Source organism: Podarcis melisellensis (genome assembly GCF_964234715.1).
Source record: "Podarcis melisellensis genome assembly, chromosome: 3".
Lineage (NCBI taxonomy): Eukaryota > Metazoa > Chordata > Lepidosauria > Squamata > Lacertidae > Podarcis > Podarcis melisellensis.
In genome coordinates, this window is record NC_138530.1 from 58,914,348 (window position 1) to 58,934,300 (window position 19,953).

Sequence of the window (19,953 nt, forward strand, 5' to 3'; positions counted from 1 at the left end):
CAAGCAGAAATGCCCCTAATTATCTCCTTAGTGCTATGTTGAATTCATTTGACTCATGGCCTGATACTTTAACATGAGGTTCTTAAGATAACACCCTGCCTCTCCAATCGCAGGAGTTAATTCCTCTTGAACACCATTCCTGTAAGCAGCAACACAGAAGTATTAACTTAAATATTAAACCAAGTTTTGAAAGTCTAATTGTTATAATGAAAGCAGACAAAAGTGTCTAGTAAAGAAATTTTACTATAGAGGAGTTTGCCCATCTTAACAAATGCCTGCCAACACTTCCATAGGAGAAAATATTACAGCAGTTTTATTTCAGTGGTACCCCAAAATTATTTTGGATGTAACCAGATGCCGATAAGTGACTATATCTGAATTCAAAAAGTCATTATCTTAAACTTTGCTGTTGTCAGGCTGAAGACAGAAGTTCCAAAAGGTGTCAGCAAAGAGTATGGTAGCTGAGTGTCCTTAACAAGAAGCAATTGTTTTTCATTATGACAGCTTGAGCCCTTGAATATTCTGTTTCAGGTTGAGCAGCTCTTTCTCTTGCCTCGTCTTCTCTTGCTTGAAGGCCAATCTGTTTGCTTTCTTCTCCATTCTGCGTTCCTACACAGATAAACCATTTATTTACATTTCAACAAAGAAGTTCCCAAAGCAGTTTCCTTAATAAAATAGTATGCAGCCTCTGCAGCCCCTCACATGCTCTCTAGTCATCTGTGGAAGACCCTCCAACCCTCCCAAACAGTTTTTGAGGGATGTGCAGGGAGAAGGAGGCACACGAAGTCCCTTCCAGAGCAGAAATCCATTCTGTTTGTGCACAGGCAGCATTGGATACAACCCAAATGCACCCTCCGCAAGCTTTGGAGGGCACCACATTGGCTATTCCATGCTACAAATGCTGCAGAAACACATCTCATAAGAAAAGCTAGTTTATTTCTATTGCTATCACTAGTCACATGTAGAGAGTTCAGAATGAAGCGACTGATTTACCAATCCTTTCAACTATATACATGCCAGTTTTGGGGTTCTTTCTGGGCTGCACTTTTAAATTTATTGTACTGGTCACAAAGAATGCAAAGATTCTTGCAAGCAGCCAACTGCTATGAGCAAAGATCTGTAAAAAATTAGCATAAATCCAATACTGGTATTAGCAATTGAAATGGAACAAAGGAACTTCTGCCCCCTCCTAAACCCATACAGAGAAACACCATTAGAACAAAGCAGCATCTTTTCCCAATCAGAAGAAGATTAACAATTGATAAGGATCTAATATAGAGCACAATAGTGTCACCTTCTGATTAAGTTACATTTACCTACTCCCTTCTGAGTAGGTGATCACCTTCTGATCAGGACCAGTGTCACTGTGGTGCCCAGTGTACATTGCCCTCTGCACCCTTTATTTCACAACAACAATTTAGCATATTGTAAAAGGACAGAAGTCAAAAGACATATATGCTGCAGAAATACGCCTGCATACACCTAATATGGTCTCAGTCTGTTGGTGCTTATCTATGGGAGACAACCTGGAAACAGTGAAGTTACCCGGGTTCATGTTCAAAAGTTAGGATGTAAATGGCTCTGGTTCAAGTTAAAACTGACCAACTACTTTAATGAAAGTGACAATCAGACAAATGCACATTTCAGTATTTGCTGAAAAAAGTGAAAGAAGCCTACCTTTCTTTCTTCTTTAATAGCTTGTTTTCTAGCTTTCCGATCTTCTTTACTCTCATTTTTGCATCGTGGTTGTGTGGCTACTCTTGGCAGGTCACTGTCGTTAATCATTTCCATGCGTTCAGCCTGCTTAGCTGTAAGTCCTCTTCTGGGCAAAACACCCAGAGGGATTCCTGTCTTACTTGACACTTCAATTGGTTTGGGCTGAAAAGTAAATACATACAAACAAACAAACTAATAAATGTGGTTTTCCCCACCCCCCCACCCCTTGCTATACTTTTTCATGTCATGTATAAGCCAGCAATAACATTGTGGATTTCTTCCCCAATCAGTCCAGTCCAAAGTTCATTGCAGCAGAACCTATAGGCCCTAAGTGTCAAATCAATGCTCAGTCAAAGCAGAATTTATAACCTTGCCTGGGGGGGCGGGAATGTCTGTTTGGCTATGATTAAATAATAATAAAAATGTATTCTTGTTCTGTTGCAATATTTATTAAATGGCTTCCTTATACTTGTTGAAAATCTTTGGCAGATTACATAGAAATTACTTGAAACTGTGCATGCATGTTTAGTATTTAAAGCAGAGAATAGTGATAATTTTTCTAGCTTCCGATTTCCAGGTAAAACAAGTTACTAAGAACTTGTTTTCTGTGAGAGCAATAAATGCAAAAATATTTAATACTGCTGAAAGGAAGAAAGAAAAGACACCAACCAGTCTATGCTGGATCACTTTTGAGTAATGACAAACAGGTCTGAAGAACACTTACAATTATCCCAAAACACGTAAGCTTATGACCACACATGCTACTGGGATAGGGAACCAAAGAACTACACAACTAATTATGACCCAGAGACAATCATCTACACAACCCAGAGACAATCATTTTCCATGCCACATGGCTTTTAATTTCAAAAGCCATTTTCAAGTTGGTAAGGCTTGCTATTTTATTTTTCCTTTAAAGCAAAAAAATCACACTAGGCATGCTGAAATTCTTGGATGTGCCTATTATTGGTCAAAATTCTTAAAATGATATAAAATAGAAACTTCAATTTACCTTTTGTGGAACCTCAATAAGTTTTGGATGATTGTATAAGTTTGAATAGGTACCTTAAGGAGAAAAAGAGAGACACAAGTTTGAGTAATCAATCAGTTACTGCCCCAGTTATGATTTTAAAACTTTTGTTATAGACCAAACTATTAATAATTTCTTATTCATTGGCCTTTTTCGTTAATAGTTACTGTGTGTGCTAGTTTGACACACAAAAGCAGCAGTATAATCCCTGCATTTTTTAGCCGTTGGGGAAAAAAAAATGTAGCTCTAGACACTAACTCAGAATGGATTCGCAATCCCACTTTTCTTTGGGTTCTTCAATAACCAAAGCTGCAATTTCTTCTGTCTCATCTTCTTCCTCACTCGGGAGCAGCTTTGAATCTTCTTTGATTTCGAGACCTTCAAGTTTGACACAGCTTTTGGAGAAAAATAAAAGATTCATGAAGGCATATTAAAAACATTTTAAATTTAAATTTAAAACTGCCTCTAGCTGCTTTTCCATTGATCAGTATCCCTTAGAGCAGCGGTGGCTAATTTATGCTCTCCACACTTTGTTTGGACACCAGAATTCATCAGCCAGCATGGTCAATGGCCAGGGATAACGCAAGTTGCAATCTGGCAACAACTGGTATGGCAGAAAATGGTAGATATACATTATGTTTTTGAAAGGTGTAATTTGGCAAAGGAGTTCCCCTTAATTGTGCATCACAATAAAATACATTTTATTTGCACAGTATCAGCAGGCATTCCAACTGCAAAAAAGCTAAATATTTTTCTCTTAGTACAGCCTATGTTGTTTGCAGCATACCCAGTTGTATATAATTAAAGGTATTTATTTATTTTTCATAAAATGTATATACTGAATGTTAAATCCCACTGAAGTATATTCCCTCCTCCTTTTCCTTCAATCAGATACTTGACAGGACATCACAATTGCCTCTTCTGAATCTGACACACACTTTATAATTGCTGCTAGAGGCAGAGAATGTTGATTATCTTGCGTCAATATGAAGTAAATATCAATACATGCGTCAAGCCAAACATTTTGCCATCAAAAGCTATATATTTAAAGGACTTTGGCTTTCTTCTTCTAACATAGCAACTGATCATCGGTAACAGCAGTCAAGCATGAATATAAACAAGAGATCCAACTGAGCTCTTCCCCCATGAACCAGATAAACCACAACCAAATCAAACAATTAGAGGAAATATAGTGTTTTTCATGACAATGCCTTTAAATAAAAATTATTCAGCTTTCAATGTAGTCTCTGGAAATTAATCAGTAAATAGAATACATAAACACTAAACCAGCAAAGACGCTTCCCTTCCTAGCATAAAATGGGAAAGCTGAAGCTGGGAGCTAAGGCTGTCTATGTGAGTCGTCATCTTTGGACTCGGAACATCCCCTCCCCAGGAGGCTTCCCTAGTGCTCATGCAACTGTCCTTTTCGTGCTACACAATGGCCTTTTTGATTAGCCTTTTAAAATAATTTCATTTTTAAAAAATGGCCTTTTAATGTTTTGATTGTAGCTTATGTCCAACATTTGTAAATCACCCTGATGTCGAAGGGTTCTATAGAAATTCTTTTAATTCACACCAAGAAATCAGACAGCTGGGACATTCTACGTACTTCTTTGCCTTCTCTCTGTAGTAGTCATTCAAGACTTCCTGTAACCGCGTACTGTCACTGTGAATGAAACCTTCCAATTCGGCATTATCCAGTGCTCCAATTTCATCATCATCAAACTGCTCAAAGAACTAAACAAAAAACACACAACACTCAATCTGAACGTATCTGGAACTAATTATATAACTACAGTAACAAATCTAAACTGCACAGGGAGAGGAATTAAGAGTTCTGAAAACAATTATTTTCATTTTCCTAATTTCTTTCTCCTTTATGTAAAAACTAATACAAATTTATTTGCTACACTGCTGATTGACAATAACATATCTACGGTTAAGAATAAATGTTACTCGATATTGAACAAAAATATTACAGAGTATGATTGTTTAGCAGTTAGCAGTCTTTCTATCATTGGAAAAATAATAAGTAGCCATTTACACAGGGCTTTGATCTGCCTGTATCAGAATCAGAGTTTGAGTGGGGGAATATTTGCCAACAACCCTTTAAGCGTCACCAGAATCATTACCATTAGGTTACCTCACCTTCTCAAATCTCTCATCCAAAAGGCTCAGCTGTTCATTCCTTCTCATTACTGAAGAAGTCATGGAGTATTCTGTGAAACGGCTCTTGGTCTCTTCTTGCATGAAAAGAAATTCTTTCATTTCTCCTTTAATCTCACTGTCATCTGACAAAGGACCATCCGAATCCACATCACTCTGGGTGCCTTCTCCATCCTCTTCCTCCATGTCCTCCCATTCATCTTCATCTCCAGACTCCCTAGGAAGAGCAGCCAAAAAGAAAAAGTAACCCAGCTATCACGTTTTTTAAAAAAGAAGTATTAAATAATTTCTATCTTGCTCTTTAGCCAAAATGGCTCCCAGGATGGCATTTGAAACAAAGGCAGAAAGGCTTCCAATAAAAAGTCAAAGCATAGAAGGAAAGGAGATGGGAAAGGAGGTTGAAAAGCAAACTCTGACAGTTTTTATAACCACATGTAAACATAGTGTCACGGCCACCCAGGACGGGTCCCAGCTCACAAGAGACCTCACTCCGTTGCAGTTTATTTACAGGAAAAGTTTATTGAAGATTTCTGCTTCTCGTACAGTTCAGCATCGTGGCCGTACGTCTGTCACGTTAGACCGCTGAAGTCCCCTCTGACTCCTCCCCTCTTCCACACCAACTTAATAGCCTGGCTCTAGACCACCTCTTCCTCTCCTTTCTTTTCCGCAGGGTCTTCCTGCCCCCCTGGGTTCCCTCTCTCCGTGACTCGCCTGAGGCTGAATCCTCTGCCGCCTCTTCCCCCCTCCTTCTGGCTTTAGGGCCGGGCTCCTCCCCTGAGCTCTCTCCACTTCCGCGCGCCTCTACGTTTGAACTTGGCGCGCGTACGTTGCTGCTGACCTTTCTTTCGACCGCTACACCACCCCTTGTTCTGCTCTCCACCCTTTCCGGCTGAACACCTTGCTCCAACCCCCTTTCTCTGTTCTCTCCTAATCCTGCTCCCTCCGAGAGGCTGACGACTCCACCCCCTTTACTCCGTTCCGGCTGAGACGCCTCTTGCTGCGTCTGTCTTCCACTGGGCTCCTCTCCGCTTCTCCCTTCTCCTCCCTTTTGCTTGATTAAGGTAACCCCCTTTTGAGAATCCTCTGACTCGCTGCTCAGACTCGTGGATTCCCTCAGAATTCCGTCATCTTCTTCCTCATCCTTCTGCCCCTCCTCCCACTCGCTCTCCGTCTCCTCTGTCATCTCCTCCTCTCTCCCAGAAACCCTGACATCCATCCCCCCCTCGAAGCCCCCCCTTCCCCCCTCCCACTCGCCGGGTGCAGGTTGAGGAAAACGTGGTTCTTCCGGGGTCGGTTCAGGATACAAGTTGTCCACTTCAACGTTCTCCTCTGTCATCTCCGTATATGTGTGTTCGAACTCGGGTTCCCCACCCACAGACCTCACAGTCTCTTCCTCCATCACTGCTTCTCCTGGCGCTGCCTGCCAAGGACCTACCATCCATCTCTGACTCCATGCCTCCCTTGGCTGATCCACCCACCAACAAGGGCCTGTCTCCTCCCCCCCCAGTCTCGGATCCCTGGTCGGGCTTGTTTCGGGCGTATGGCCCTCGGGTGAGGAGAAACCCTCGAACGTGCTGTCTGACAAAGTGGGCGTGAAAAGCCAATCATCAAAATACTCCTCGGGCATGGGCTTGTGCGGAAAAAGTGCATGGAACTCCTCCTTCAACAGGGGTTCGTCCAACGCGTAACCCGGCACCCAGCTATTGGCAGAGGCCGGAGTGCCTTCCCTGGCTAGAAAATATTCAACTCCCTCCTCCCCCCATCTCGAGTCCAGTATCTCTGTGACCTCGTTAAGAGGTTCTGGTCTTGGCGATTCCCCCCCCTCAGGCGCCCTCCTACGTGGCTCTGGGAGTGCTCCTGACTCTTGAAACCTGTGTGGGGTTTTGTAGGGAGTGAGCACCGACCTATGAAAGACCGGGTGCACCCTGGAACCCTCCGGAAGGGCTAGACGAAAAGCCACCGGATTGATCTTAGCCTCAACTTGATATGGCCCTAGGTGCCTGTGTCCTAACTTCTTCTTGGCCAATGACCTGGCCGGCATCGCGTGGGCTGCTAACCACACCCAGTCCCCAATCTGGATGTCCTCTCCCGCCCTCCTGTGCTTATCGGCCTGCACCTTATACGCCTGTTTTGCCAGCTCCAAATGTCTCCGCAGCTCCTCGTGCACCTCTTGCAACTCCGCTGCAAACTGGTCGGCATCTTGAGGCCCCCCCCCTCCTGGTGCCGCAAATCTCGGGAAGGTTCTGGGATGACGGCCATTGTTCGCGAAGAAAGGCGTCACCCCGGTGGATGCGTGTTTCGTGTTGTTGTAGGCGAATTCGGCCATCGGCAGATAGTCCACCCACGCCGCAGGTCGCTGGTTGGCGTAGCACCGCAGGTACTGCTGCATGATCGCGTTGACCCTCTCCGCTTGACCATTGGTTTGTGGATGTCTCGCCGATGTCAGGTTGATTTTGACGTGCAAGATGCCCAGAAGCTTTCGCCAGAAAGTGGAAACAAACTGGCGCCCCCTGTCGGACAAGACGGACTGCGGAAGTCCATGCACTCTGAAGACGTGATCGATGAAGAGCTTTGCGGTCTGTTCTGCCGTCGCCACCTTGGCACAAGGGATGAAATGCGCCATCTTGGTGAACAAGTCCACCACCACTAACACCGCCGTCTTACCTCTGGAGCTGGGCAGGTCCGTAACAAAGTCCAACGCTACCCTCTCCCACGGTTGCTGCGGTGTCTCCAGCGGTTCTAGCAATCCCGCCTGCTTCTGGTGCACTGGTTTGGACCTCTGGCAGATATCACACCTGGCGACGTAGTCCGCCACCTCTCCTCTCATCTGGGGCCACCAAAAGTCTCTAGCCACCAACTCCATCGTCTTCTCTTTGCCGAAATGGCCTGCACTAGGGGCGTCATGCAATTGTTGCAGAACCTTGGCTCGAAGATCGTCGGTGGGCACGTAAAGGGCACCCTTACGAGTCAAAAGTCCATCTTGCAATTGGAACTCATCGTTGTCTCGCGACCCTCCGCGTAGCTCCTCCATCTTGGACTGTGCAAACTGATCCCTTTGCAACGCGCGTCGCACCGCGTCCAGGTCGACTGCGATGGTAGCGCACGTCCACGCCTGCGGTGCGAAAATGTGCTTTGCTGCGATTGGAGCTGCTTCCTCCAAGTATTGCGGCTTTCGGGACAGCGCGTCTGCAATAACATTGGAGTCTCCTGGGATGTATTCTATTTTGAAGTCGAAATCCGCAAAGAACTCCGCCCAGCGCATGTGTCGCTGGGTCTGTAACTTAGCCGTCCGCCAATACTCTAAGTTCTTGTGATCCGTGCGGACTTGCACCGTGTGCTTGGCTCCTATTAAGAAGTGTCGCCACGCTTTGAAAGCTGCATGAATGGCCAACAACTCCCTGTCCCATATGGTATAATTGCGCTCCGTCTTGCTGAGCTTCCGGGAGTAGAACGCACCCGGTCTCCAGTTGCCTTGTGAATCCTCTTGCAAAAGAACGGCCCCAACCGCTCTGTCTGACGCATCGGTCTCTACCCGCATGGGTCTGCCGGGATTCACGTGGAGCAGCTGCTCTTCGGAGGCGAAAAGACCTTTAAGCGTCCGGAAGGACCGCTCCGCTTGTTCGGTCCAGACGAACTTCTTCTTCTTGGAACTGAGGGTGTCAGTGATAGCCGCCGTCGCGTTCGCAAAACCTTTAATAAACTTGCGGTAAAAATTGGCAAAGCCGATGAACCTCTGGACCTCTTTCCGATTTCGAGGGCTTTTCCAGTCCAACAGCGCTTGAACCTTAGCCCTGTCCATGGCCAGTCCCTCGTCGGACAACTTGTAGCCAAGGAAATCAACCTCTCTGACATCAAACTGGCATTTTTCCAACTTGGCGTACAGCCTGTGGTCCTTCAGCCTCTGCAGGACCTCCCTCACGTCCTTATCGTGATCCTCCGGCGATTCCGAGAAAATCAGGATATCGTCGAGAAAGCAGACACACTTCTTGTAGAGGAGACCTGCTAGCACGTGGTGCATAAATGCTTGAAAAACGTGGCTGCCATTTTGGAGACCGAAAGGCATGACTCTGTATTCGTATGTGCCCAGAGGGGTGAACATGGCGGTCTTCCACTCATCTCCTTTCCGGATGCGGATGAGATTGTAAGCTCCACGTAGGTCCAGCTTGGTGAAAATCTTGCCCCTCCTGACGGTCGCTAAAAGGTCGTCAATCTTGGGCATGGGGAAAGCTTTGGGCTTAGTCAAGCTGTTTATGAACCTGTAATCCACTATAAGCCTTTTTTGGGGCGTGTTTTTCTTCTTCACAAAGAACACAGGGCTGCCACCCGCTGCTTTAGATTCCTGGATGAAACCTCGCTTGAGGTTATGGTCTATGAACTCCCGAAGCTCTTGCATCTCGTCTTCCGACATGGAGTACAGCTTGGCAGCAGGCAGTTGCGCCCCTGGCACTAAATCAATCGCGCAGTCGTAAGGTCTGTGAGGCGGCAACTTGTCAGCTTCCTTCTCACAGAAAACCTCCAAGAAGTCCTGGTACTTGTGAGGCACTGTTTGCACCATACCCAGATGCAACTGCTGCTCGGCTTCTCCTCCCTGATCGGTCTGAAAGCAATGCTGAGCACAATACGACGAACAAAAGGTGATCTGCCGCTGGTACCACGCAACCGCGGGACTGTGCCTCTCCAGCCAACTCATGCCTAACACGATGGGTGTGTCCGATAAGTGGGTGACATTGAAACTAATAAGTTCTCGATGGTTGCCAATCTGCATCATCATGGGAGGGGTTTGCTGCACCACTTGCCCCCCCAGCAACTTCCTGCCGTCTACCGTGACCACGTTTAGAGGCGTCGTTGCAGGCAGGAGCGCCATGTTGTGCTGCTTAACGAACTGCAGTCCCACGAAGTCGGCGTTGCTTCCCGAATCGATCGTTATTGGAACCTCGAGGAGTCTCCCATCAGGCAACTGGAGTGTTGCTGTGAGCAGAACTGCCGGTCTGGGAGGCAAAGGGTCCACGCTCTGCAGTGATGCTGGGGGCTTGTCTACAGATCCGCCTGGCTGAGCCCCAGTAGCTCTGCTTCCAGCCAGGCACTGTCGTTTCCCTGAAGCTGCTCCCCTGGTTGCACCTCTGCTGTTACAGTTGCCAGTGCTGCAGTGTGCTTCTGGAGCCTCTGGGGGCACTCTTTCGCCATATGGTGCGCACTGTCACAGATGTAACACTTCCTGGTTCCTCTAGGAGGCTTCGCTTTGGCTGCACCAGGGACAGGGCTCTGGGATGGCTTCTGAGCCCTAGCACCACCAATCTCCATTGGCTCCTCGCTTTCCTTCCCCATTGGCGAGGGGTGCGCACGGCTGAAATCCCTGTGCACAAAAGGGAGAGTCCTCGCTTGCGCACGCGCTTGGGGCCCGTCCTCCTCGTGCCACGGACGTCCCTCATGTCGAATTCCAATAGCTAAAGCCCGTTGCACCACGTCTTCTAGGGTCTGGGGTCTGTCCCCCCTAGCGATCTCATCCTTGATGGGGGGGCTCAATCCCTCCCAAAAAAGATCTCTGACCGGCTTACTGTCCTTTGGCCAATCTAAGGCGGTGAGCAATGCAAAAAATTTAGAGTGGTATTGGCGCACAGTCGCTTTCCCCTGCCTCAGCCCGTGCATTTGACGGCGCGCAATGTCCACATCCACAGAGGATTGAAAACAAGAATCCATCGCTTTGATGAACGCAGTTGAATTGCGACGGGCCGGTCCATCTTCGCGCCACAGATTGCGTAGCCAAGCCCTGGCCTCCCCATGCAGGTGCGAAACAATGAACCCCACTTTCTCCTCCTCATCTTTAAAATCGTGACGGAGTAAATGCAGTGCATATACGACGTCCGCTCTGAAATTGGGATAGTCTTGCAAGTTGCCATTAAAATGCGGAACCAGGGCACCCCCCCTCCGTCCAAGCGCAATGCCCTCCGCTCTGGAACCTGGGGCCCCCGCCCTGTCCGCGTGTTCCCACCTTGCCTGCAAATCCTGGCACGTCTTCTCCAAGTCGTCATTCTTCTTCTGCGAAGCAATGACTGCCGATGTGAGAGCGGTAACCTGATCCCGCAGTGCAACCAGCTGCTCCTCAGCGCTCATGGCTGCTCCCGTTCGTGAGCTTCGCAAAAAAATTTTTTTGCTTTCTGAGAGGGGACTTACTGTCACGGCCACCCAGGACGGGTCCCAGCTCACAAGAGACCTCACTCCGTTGCAGTTTATTTACAGGAAAAGTTTATTGAAGATTTCTGCTTCTCGTACAGTTCAGCATCGTGGCCGTACGTCTGTCACGTTAGACCGCTGAAGTCCCCTCTGACTCCTCCCCTCTTCCACACCAACTTAATAGCCTGGCTCTAGACCACCTCTTCCTCTCCTTTCTTTTCCGCAGGGTCTTCCTGCCCCCCTGGGTTCCCTCTCTCCGTGACTCGCCTGAGGCTGAATCCTCTGCCGCCTCTTCCCCCCTCCTTCTGGCTTTAGGGCCGGGCTCCTCCCCTGAGCTCTCTCCACTTCCGCGCGCCTCTACGTTTGAACTTGGCGCGCGTACGTTGCTGCTGACCTTTCTTTCGACCGCTACACCACCCCTTGTTCTGCTCTCCACCCTTTCCGGCTGAACACCTTGCTCCAACCCCCTTTCTCTGTTCTCTCCTAATCCTGCTCCCTCCGAGAGGCTGACGACTCCACCCCCTTTACTCCGTTCCGGCTGAGACGCCTCTTGCTGCGTCTGTCTTCCACTGGGCTCCTCTCCGCTTCTCCCTTCTCCTCCCTTTTGCTTGATTAAGGTAACCCCCTTTTGAGAATCCTCTGACTCGCTGCTCAGACTCGTGGATTCCCTCAGAATTCCGTCATCTTCTTCCTCATCCTTCTGCCCCTCCTCCCACTCGCTCTCCGTCTCCTCTGTCATCTCCTCCTCTCTCCCAGAAACCCTGACACATAGCTTGATGGAATGGCTGCTGTAAGGCAACAGCTGAGGGGAAGGGGGTTGAAGCCACTTGGTTTCTCTGCAGCTGCAATTATTATTGTCTAGAAGGCTGTCAGGGGCCGGCAGCAAACATATATGACTGCCTCGCCACTATGGAAAGTAAACACAGGTGGGTCAGAGGTGACGATGGGCAGAACTCGTGGGTGCCTATGCTTCTTCTGCCAGCATAGAACAAGGCAGACAGGTGGGAAAAGAGAGACAGCTGCAGCAGCATTGATTCTAGAAGGCACTCTATTTCCCTTTGCCTCAGTGTCATAAGCAATGATAGACTGGCACTGCGAGAAACAGTAAGGAGAGGACAGGATAGCTGGGCCAACTTTAGAGAGAAGAAGCTACAGAGATTTGAGAAACAATGTAAATGGTTGGGGGAGGATGAAGCTGAATTCTGAATGTATTGTTTGTTTTGCTAGAAGCCCTAAGAATGAGAAGAGTCTTAAGCCTTCCTTGGTAAAGAAATAAAGCGCTCAATAGGCCTACCCTAAATTGATGGTGGTACACTTGAGCTTCTGATGGATCTCTATCAGGCTGCTGCTCTTCCTCCTCACCTCATTTCTTTTCGGACTTCTTGTCTAACCAGGCCATAGGTCATTACTTTTCTTATTTTACAGTTAAATAGCTGATGAGGTGCTGATTTTCAGACACTGAAAAGTGTCTATATGAAAAGGAGCATGAAGATAGTTCCTTAGCAACGTTTTGCCCAGCGGCAAAACGCAAAACAAAGAACAGAAAGGCAACGAAGGACAGTAATACTTTTCCATTCCATTACCAACAAGCTTCCTCTTCCTGCTCTGTGCTTCCTTGATTATTAGCCCTTAAAATGAAGTCATCATCAAGAAGATTATCAGGATTGTCGAAATCAAAGTCATCGTCAAGTGCCGCAACAATGTCAGGATCAAAATCCAGCCTAGGCCCTAATGATAGATAAAATAACACCTTATAAATGAGTTATGACAAGCCATTTCTCAGAAAGTGTCAGAGCCAAACAGCCAGTTTGCTGTAAACACTAGTCTTTAGCCAAGCATAGAAAACCATTCATTGTGGCCGTTCCCTTTATAGAATTCCCTTCTATGGCAGACTCAAACCTGAGTACCTTTTAGAAGTGTTGCAAGACCCCCCCACTTGAATGGGAAGGCTTTTGGGGCCCAGAGCTAATTTAGAAAAGGGTGAGGAAAATTAGATTAATTAATTTTTACTGTGTTCTATGAGAGGAGTTGTGTTATAGCATCTGCTTTTGTTTTCAAATTACTATTTTTTAAAAATTCAATAAGTGATTTTGCTATATTTAAACAGGCTGCTGCCAAATTCTTTTTAAAATACAAAGAAAGCTGATGAAATGGTTATTAGTACACAACTTAAAAAAATAAATAGACAAACCCAAAACTAGCCTGCATTTCAGGGTAAGTAATTTATGGTAGAACTCTATTCTCATACAGTTTACAAGAGTTTTTCCCCTGCTGTCTGTGGACAAATGCCGGCTCCCTCGGCCTGAAGCAAGGTGAGCGCCGCACCCAATAGTCACCTTTGACTTTTTACCTTTTACCTATTCCCCACCACACGTGAATAGAAGAATTAGTAAGATAGCCAACTTGAGGTGGAAACAACACACATATAAAAAATGTTCTGACAGTGCTTTTTTAAAAGTGTTTTTTAAATAAAAAAAATACATTGAATTTTCCACAAGGCTCACCATTGTCATCTAGTGTCACATTGTATATTGCACTTAAACCACACTTAAAATGTTTTATTTGCAGCTGTATAGCTGAGTCCTAAGTCAGACTTTGAGTTCATCCACTAAAATCAATGGACAAGTCCAATGATCTCAATGGGTTTATTCTGAGTATTTACAAAACTGAAATAAAAGTTGTGTCCTTTTCCCTGTTTCCAGAAGACTTACTTCCAGCATGGTAGAACGATGCATCTTGCAAAAACATTTATCTGTTCTGCATAATTGATGCTAATTTGATTTTGAATGAAGAATAAAGAGATCTAGGCAATCCCAAAGCACGTAGAAAATAGTTTCACCTCCTATTTCCTATTAGATTACATAGTGATGCTGCTGCTGCTGCTCATATAGAAATTCTGCAACAAAAGTATTCTGTAATAATAGATGCTAGGACAAAGAGACAGATTAAGCCTATACTTTGATAGTCACTTTCTAGAGAGTAGCCTCCATTTAACATAGTATTTCTTCTTAGTAAATATGAACCAGACTGCAGTGTAAATTTAGTACCTGAAATGGGAGCGGCTTTGTTTAACAATCCCACATCCTCTTCAAATTCTGATGCAAACACTGATGAGGGCAAGTTAATGGTGGGGGCCTAAAAAGCAAAAAGAACAAAACAGAGGTCATCCCCCCCCCCCAAGAAAAAATTACTCAAGACACAAAAACCACTGAATATTATTACTGTTTTTAAAAAATATTTGCCTGTTCTGAAATTGGAGACACAGCACATGTATGTTCATCCCCCCCCCCCCCACAGAGGACTAGTATCTGTAAGAATTTCTTCTACAGAGGCTTCTCTGGAGTGCAAGTTGACAAGCAAGGCTGCTGGAATCCTAAATCCTGCTTATAAGTAACTTCTGGAAAATGTCCCCCTTTTTTTGTAGATGCACAAACTATGATGTTATGGCAGTATGTTCCATCACCACTAGCCAACTTATTAACTGATACGTGTTTGGTAAAAATCTTCCCTCCACACCTCTAATCCTTCCAAATGGCTGCCAAAGAGACATACAGCACTCCCCCCCCCCCCAATCTCATAGGTTGAAAAGGGCTTCTATAAATCTGCTTGATAGAAACTGAATTTAAAAATTACAAAACTTTATCATTTGTGTTATTAGCTACTATTATTAGACTTATTCACACCAATAGTAGTTAAAAAGCCATGTTAGTCCATTGTAACAAAATTCACAGAATCAAACAGAGAAAGAGGCAGCTGCATTTTTGTTCTCATTGCTACGGTACATTGCTTTTGAGCGTAGTTCTTTGTGGCAAGGCTGATTACAAAATAAACTGATGATAATACTTAGTAACATTTATATTCTGAGAGAAATGTGTGGCTGAGGTTATAATGTAACCCAAAAGACCAGAAGCCTAGCTCTGTGACTTTGTGATGGTCACAAAACACTTATGGCTGCCTTAGTAACAGTTGCTAAGGAGGAAAGTTTCACGATGACTGTCTGAAAATGACTAGTGGGAGAAGCTCCCTTTGTTTATAGATGGACCAGGTGTAGAATAAAATGCAATTTGCTTCCATCAAGGGGTCCACAAATTCAACTGCCCATTAGAATTTGTTCATGTAGAATCATTGACTAGTCCCCGAAAGAAGACAGACAGGTAAGGCTTCCCTGACAGGGGCAAGGACACAAGTGGTCAGAAGGCTCTGGCTGGAGGGAGAACAAAAGGCCAATCTGTCAGCTGGCTGCCAACTAGAGGAGAGCAGAGCTCAGCTTGGAAAAAGTAATGCTGGCAGTCTGTGAGAAAACTGCTGGGAAATGAACTGGCAGCTGGGGAGAGCATGAAGGCATGCTCTGAGGTAGTGGTGAAGCTTCAAGTAGGCACCAAAATCCAGAACCAGAGGGTTTCAAGATGAGCTCTTGACCAGAGGGTGGATTTCAGCAAACATCTGATCTATTCTAGAAGTCAACAGGAAGAAGTCTGCTGCTCAGCATCAGTTCCTCCTTATGGCTGCCTGGTGTGAAGGTCAAGCAAATTGGGTCCCAGGGAAAAACTACTGGGGGCTTATCTGGCTGCAAAAAACCCTCTTAGATGTTAGGAACTGTAGCAGCAGATACCCTGGTTAACTGCAAACTGTACACTTAAGAAATTGCATCCTACCACCTGAAATGCAACACTTTTTTCTTTTTTATGTAAATAATTCACTTAACAATAAAATCAAGTTTGTTCATCTGTCTCTAGTTGTGTTGTCAACAGTGGCGTAGCGTGGGTTGTCAGCACCTGGGGCAAGGCAAGTAATTTGCGCCCCTAACCTGTGGATTTGCGCCCCCTAACTCTAACTCCCAGATGTTGCACCCGGTGCAGCCGCCCCCCCTTCACGCCCCACGCTACGCCACTGGTTGTCAATCCCATGTCTATGTCACAGGAAGCAGGCTCCTGGGTTTCTTCAAGACATAGAGGATTTATTTTGGTGGCAGTGGTTAAAGATTTTATAGTGAATGCAACATTCGTTAAGGCCTGCCTGAGAACTTTATTAGGTATTAAGGCAGGAAGTTTCATAGGCTGAAGCCTCAAAGATTTCAAAAACAACAACATAGGTGTGATAAACGGCCGCAATGTTTCATCACAACATTTATTAGAAGTTTTCAGAATACTTTATTTAATAATTTCAATCCTGCCTTTTAAAATTTTTTTTAAAAAAACACGACTTCTTTGCTGAATATCCTTATAAGAGTACCATGACAAGTACATTGTGTACTTACTGGAATTTGCTGAATTTCCTCGTGTACCTCTCCTTCTGTGGTCACAACAATCCTGCCTTGTTGACTGGGTATGCTTGATGGAACGAGCTCACAAGGTCCAGAAGCTTCTTTGAGATGTTGCAGGTAGTCATAATCATCATCAAAGAATACTCCATATTTCCTCTGTTCCTCTCTTCTTTTTTCATCAACCCCCTAAAGGTATTTTTGAGGGAGATTCCAAATTTATTTATTTGTGTAATAATTCCAGTTATGAATCACTTCCTATGAAACATTTCAAAGCAGTTTAACAATAAAAGCATCTGCCCATAATTTTTGCTGAACATAGATTAAAGGTAAAGGGACCCCTGACCATTAGGTCCAGTCATAGCCGACTCTGGGGTTGCGGCGCTCATCTCGCTTTATTGGCCGAGGGAGCCGGCGTACAGCTTCCGGGTCATGTGGCCAGCATGACTAAGCCGCTTCTGGCGAACCAGAGCAGCACACTGAAACGCTGTTTACCTTCCCGCCGTTTACCTATTTATCTACTTGCACTTTTGACATGCTTTCGAACTGCTAGGTTGGCAGAAGCAGGGACCGAGCAACGGGCGCTCACCCCGCCGTGGGGATTTGAACCGCCGACCTTCTGATTGGCAAGTCCTAGGCTCTGTGGTTTAACCCACAGCGCCACCTGCATCCCTGAACATAGATTACGAGGAAGCAAATATTTCAGGGAGAAAGCAGGCACTTTGGATACAGTAACTTTCTAAACATTTTTTATGAAGTGTGTGAACACAGATTTTAGCATTCCCTCACCTCCAAGTAGCCCAATTAGATTTTTATTTGAACTATACTTCCTTGAAAACTACAGAGTGTAGTATGTATGCCACATGGTTTCAAAATGCAAAAATTGTAATGCAAATAAGTGCTAGGGAATTATTACACATTATTACAAACCCCAAAACTTCAAGGCTGAAATAATTTCTGGCTCAATCCTCTGAAAAGTAAAAGCTCAGCCACTTTCCTACAACACTGTATTTTATAACCACCTTCTGTGCAGGTAACAGAACTCTCTGGGGTGCAGTGTCATCTGCTGCCAAGGGGTCCCTCTGACTTCTGTGTACTAAATGAAAGGTTACGGCTTTTTTCTTTTCTATGAAGGGTTTCTTCCGCCTGTGAGGCTGCAAAACAAAGTAAAGATACTTAAGAATGATCCATAATTGACAACCTTTCTGCCTAACTATACGGACTGCATTTGACTGAAACTTCCAATAACTTTTACAAGTATCTGAAATTGAAAAGCAATGCAAATTAGTCAAAAGTTGTTTGGATTATAGGCTTACCCACTGATCTGGTGCCTGGAGACACACATGCACTTGGCACCCGCATGATATCATTTCTTTGCTGGCTTGAAATAAGCATTCTGCTGTAGTCAAGAGATTAGGCTGTGCTGTGTGCTTGGCTGCATGGAGTATGTGTGTAGTACCCAGGAAAGTTTTGCTGGTTTTCAAAACTGACAATCCCTAGGTTAACAAACACACACTTGCAGCAGCCAACATTTATGCACTTGTTTTATGTCTCTGACATGGGCTTACAGATCTCAGCTTCTTGTAGGAGAGATCCTGAGTGTTCCAAATACCTTTTGCCTGGTGGGTAAGAAAGCCAGAGCAGGCCCAACCATGAGGCAGGGTGAGGTGGCTGCCTCAGGTGGCAACCCCCAAGGGGCAGCATACCTGTTCCACCAACCAGCTTTGTTGCTGGTCTCTCCGCTGGGTCAATAAGAGGGGAGGCAAGGTGTTCTGCCATCCAGCACTGCCACCAGGCAGGGTTGAGATCTCCCCGCCTGGTGGTGTGGCAGGAGAAGCCGGTGCAAAACTTCTCTGCTGGGTAGGAGCAGGGGATCTGGAATCTCACCCTGCTGCTTGGCGGGTGAGACTCCGCAAGGGCTCCTCAAGGAGAAACAGAGCTCTTACACTCCATCGCAAGGGTGGCAGTGGCGCATTTCACCTCAGGTGCCGAAACGCCTTGGGATACCCATGAGGAAAGCAAAACAAATGGTTCTTCGTTTGTTGTGCAAACAAATATCAAGATTACAAAAGTGATATTTGAGAGACCGTGGCTGCGTACACGGCATGCATTTAAAGCACATCTCCCCAGGAATTTTGTGAAGTGTACTTTTGCTGGGAATTGTAGCGTGTTGAGGGTCAGCTACAGCTCCCAGAGATGAGGAGAAATGCACTTCAAATGTATGGCGCGTATGTAGCCCGTGCCATCTGCCTCCATTTCTGCCCCACTGTTCTGCCTACTCAATCCCCCCACAACTGCTAAGAAAAGGCCACTGTGGCCTGAGGCAGGGAAGAGGCCGGAGGAACAACAGCAGAACTTCTCCCGAGGCTGCCAGCGCGACCCCGCGAGGAGGCGCGTCATGCTCAGAGCGCGCACGCAGGCTCCTCCTCCTCAAGCCGCCTTCACCTGCCCAGCCACCTACCATGGCGCGAGGACACGGACGTCGCCGTCGTCACCCACCGAACGTTCCAAGACCCCTCAGCACGCGACTTTTTAAAAACCAGCACAGCAGCTGCCCGTGCCCACTCCGTTTCACGTGCTTCCGGCTCCGGCGTCGCTCTGGTTTCCCTTCTCTATGGCGTCCGTTCGTCCGCCATCGTTAGAACATACCAACTCATACAAGGCTGCTCGGAAAGAGGGGAGCAGTGGGAGAACACACTCTATTTCTACTTCATTTGAATAGCACTGATACTTATAGTTAAGAGAAAAAGTTGTCGTGTCTGCTATTGTACGAAGTTACACGGAGTAAAAAAACAAAAAACCACCCCCGGCAAAAGAGTTCAATGGTGTTGACCCTATCTGCCAGGCGGAAGTGCTGGTGGGAAACGGAGCGGCACTGGAGCTCTGGTACAAATTGGAATGCCCTGCTCTTGGCCGTGAGTCTCTATGGTCTCAAAGTGATGTCACTCTATCCCACGGCATCTCAGTGGTGAAACCTCAGCTTATTGGGAGATCTGTGTGCCTGAAGTAATAGGGGCAAATGAATGTATACTGTGGTTGTATGTACAGTATACGGAAAGCACCAATGTGTACTGCAATGGCGTGTGACTTCATTTTTGCGGCATCATCTTTCGTGTGCTACAATGCTACCATCTATTTTATCTTAGGGGCGATATGAACCTTTCTTTCACCAGAGAGAACTCAGGGACAGGGTGACACATTTTAGCCCCCCACCCCCACCATTGCAGAAATTAGGATATATTTATTTCTGCCTTTCCTTCTTGTTTGCTTAAATTAAAGTGATAGCTCAGGAACTGTCTTTTTTTGCTTTTATTGCTGTGTCAGGAGCTTTATTTATTTATTGATGTATGTATGTATGTATGTAAATTCTGTAAATAAATGCTTTATGCACAATCATGTCAAGGCAATGTATAATAAAAACAGGAACACGGACACACATATCCATCGATACATTTTTTAAAAAACAACCCTAAAACAATGCAAAATAGACACTCCTGGCAAAGACCCATTTACCCAGCTGGGAAAGCCTGTGTGAACAAAAATCTTACCTGTTGTTTCTTGACAGGAATGCTATTCCACAGAACAGGGGCAGCCACACTGAAAGCAGTGC

The 19,953-nt window shown here is 45.8% G+C and overlaps 1 protein-coding gene across 1 annotated transcript; it reads right to left on the reverse strand.

The window, feature by feature from the left end:
- Positions 1–223: 223 nt before the first annotated feature.
- LTV1 (LTV1 ribosome biogenesis factor) lies at positions 224–18,964 on the reverse strand. The gene is made up of 11 exons (XM_081905187.1): positions 18,805–18,964; positions 17,366–17,497; positions 16,341–16,532; positions 14,131–14,218; positions 12,667–12,811; positions 4,895–5,129; positions 4,356–4,483; positions 3,005–3,141; positions 2,729–2,781; positions 1,678–1,878; positions 224–609 (listed from the first exon to the last, which is right to left on the reverse strand). The coding sequence occupies exons 1-11, from the start codon at positions 18,805–18,807 to the stop codon at positions 496–498; spliced, it is 1,428 nt and encodes a 475-aa protein (XP_081761313.1). The 5' UTR covers positions 18,808–18,964; the 3' UTR covers positions 224–495.
- Between the last annotated feature and the right edge of the window lie 989 nt (positions 18,965–19,953).

What these genes read in the sequence shown, in the direction of transcription:
- LTV1 (XM_081905187.1), bottom strand. An exon ending in CAAAGCCGCTCCCATTTCAG is followed by an intron (nt 12,812 to 14,130) that starts GTACTAAATTTA and finishes ATCTATCATTAG; the next exon opens with GGCCTAGGCTGGATTTTGAT. An exon ending in TTATTGAGGTTCCACAAAAG is followed by an intron (nt 1,879 to 2,728) that starts GTAAATTGAAGT and finishes TTTACTTTTCAG; the next exon opens with CCCAAACCAATTGAAGTGTC.